Source organism: Aphis gossypii, chromosome X (genome assembly GCF_020184175.1).
Source record: "Aphis gossypii isolate Hap1 chromosome X, ASM2018417v2, whole genome shotgun sequence".
Classification (NCBI taxonomy): domain Eukaryota; kingdom Metazoa; phylum Arthropoda; class Insecta; order Hemiptera; family Aphididae; genus Aphis; species Aphis gossypii.
The window spans coordinates 64,171,904-64,174,143 of NC_065533.1; the positions used below are offsets into that span (position 1 = coordinate 64,171,904).

The 2,240-nt window shown below is 30.3% G+C and overlaps 1 protein-coding gene across 1 annotated transcript; it reads left to right on the forward strand.

Moving 5' to 3' along the window:
• The first annotated feature begins 599 nt into the window (after positions 1 to 599).
• On the forward strand, positions 600 to 2,021 carry LOC126551918 (uncharacterized). The gene is made up of 6 exons (XM_050206311.1): positions 600 to 744; positions 801 to 911; positions 969 to 1,279; positions 1,336 to 1,645; positions 1,707 to 1,811; positions 1,879 to 2,021. Exons 1-6 carry the CDS (start codon positions 675 to 677, stop codon positions 2,004 to 2,006), a joined length of 1,035 nt encoding a protein of 344 aa, XP_050062268.1. The 5' UTR covers positions 600 to 674; the 3' UTR covers positions 2,007 to 2,021.
• The last annotated feature ends 219 nt before the right edge of the window (positions 2,022 to 2,240 follow it).

Here is a 2,240-nt window from a genome sequence, read left to right on the forward strand (position 1 = left end):
CATGGTGAAAAACGTACAATCACATCTTTAGGTGAGTAATATAAATCATATATAAAATGTGATACAAATTAAATAATACGTCGTTGGGTTTTACGATACTATTTGGTCGAAAAACACTAATGTATTCTATTGTTATCGAAAATGTCCTGTCCCAACCGGTCTATTCTCGACACATGCAGGTCAGTTTCAGGAATTTTATCGATGTTCTGTTCAATACAATGATACCCAAAATAGTTAAAAATCTATAGTGATATACCTAATTCCCAAATAATATTTTACCTAACCCTGGCTTAATTTGTCTTCATCACCGCAAATGCTAAGACACTTGCTCCCAGGGTTTCAAAGTGTTTTAAACAAAATGTTTTAAACATGTGTTTAAAACGTTTTAAACAAGTGGATTTGTTTTAAACGTTTTATACATAAACGTTTAAAACATTTTATTTAAGACAAAAAAAAAAAACAAAATATTTTATTTTATGGAACTTATAACTTGTGTTTCGAATTTCGACAGAGATTATTCGTATGAACTATGCAGAATTGATAAGAATATTAAATGTTTCTTTATTATTGCATTTTGTTTAAGAATGGGAAATAACTTCAGAGACCTATGTTTAACCACATACTGTTTGGACCCATCTTTTTACTATACAGCACCAGGATTCTCCTTTGATTGTATGTTAAAATATACCAGAGTCAAATTAGAGTTACTCACAGAGTATGATATGCTGTTGATGATTGAAAAGGGTAATTATAATAATTATATATAAAAATTTACATTTATAATATATAATTTTTTATAGGAATTCGAGGTGGTTTGACACAAGCAAGTATGAGGTATGCTAAAGCTAATAATGAAAAGACCCCAGATTATGATCCAACAAAGCCCAAATCATTGTTAATTTATCAAGATTGTAAGTATACATATACATATATTTTAATTATTTTTTAATATTAATTTTTTTTTTTAGGTAATAATCTGTACGGTTGGGCAATGTCACAACACATGCCCTATGGTGGTTTTAAGTGGGTTGAACCTAAACTAGAAGGGCTGAATGATTTGAACGATACATCACCCATCGGACGGATATATGAAGTTGACATTACTTATCCAAAAGAACTCCACGATAAACACAACGACTTTCCTTTCTTACCACAAAATGGTATCCCAGCTGGTTCAAAAGTTAAAAAACTCATGGCAACACTTCAGTCGAAAAAAAACTATATTATACATTACCGAAACCTTCAGCAAGCTATAACCAATGGACTCATAGTTGAAAAAGTAAATGTATAAATGTTTTTATTTTACATTTATAATATAATTATTTTTTATTATAGGTTCATAGAGTAGTTCAGTTTAATCAATCACCATGGCTGGCTCCATACATAGCACTAAACACAGAGATGCGAAAAAAAGCAGCAAATGACTTTGAGAAAGACTTTTTCAAACTTTTAAATAATGCGGTTTTTGGGAAAACCATGGAGTCTATGCGGAAAAGAATAAAAATGGAACTGGTGTCTAGTGATCGTCGTTTACAAAAACTGATAAATCAGTCAACATTCAAACACTGTACCACATACAATGAAACTCTAAATGCAGTTGCATTAGAAAACAAAATCATTGATTTTTGTAAACCTATTTATATAGGTAATTTACATTTATTTTAAATTTTTTATTGTTATATTAATATTTTAAATTTTTTTATCAGGTTTTGCAGTGCTGGAAATTTCCAAGTATTTAATGTATGACTATCACTATAACGTAATGCAGAAACATTATGATGATAAAATTGAGCTCATGTATACAGATACAGGTAAATTAGTACTTTTATTAATTTATTATTTTAGTTTCATTGGTATTAATTTAATTTATTATTTTAGATTCATTGGTATACTATATTCAAACTGATGATTTTTACAATGATCTGTTGAACAATCCCAACTTGTTGAATCGAATGGATACTGCAAATCTATCTCGTGACCACCCGTGTTACATTGCTGAGAGATGAAGATTCCTGGGCTATTTTCTGATGAAACCGATGGACGTATTATGAGAGAGTTTTGTGCTCTCCGTGCAAAGTCCTACGCTTACATTTTAGAAGATAAGGAGAAAATCAAAGCAAAAGGAATCCGTGGACATGTTGTTAGAAACCACATGACTTTTCAAGATCATAAACGATGTTTGTTTAGTGATACCAGTTTGGAAGTAACAACGTCAAACGTCTCTATCCGTTCATTCAAGC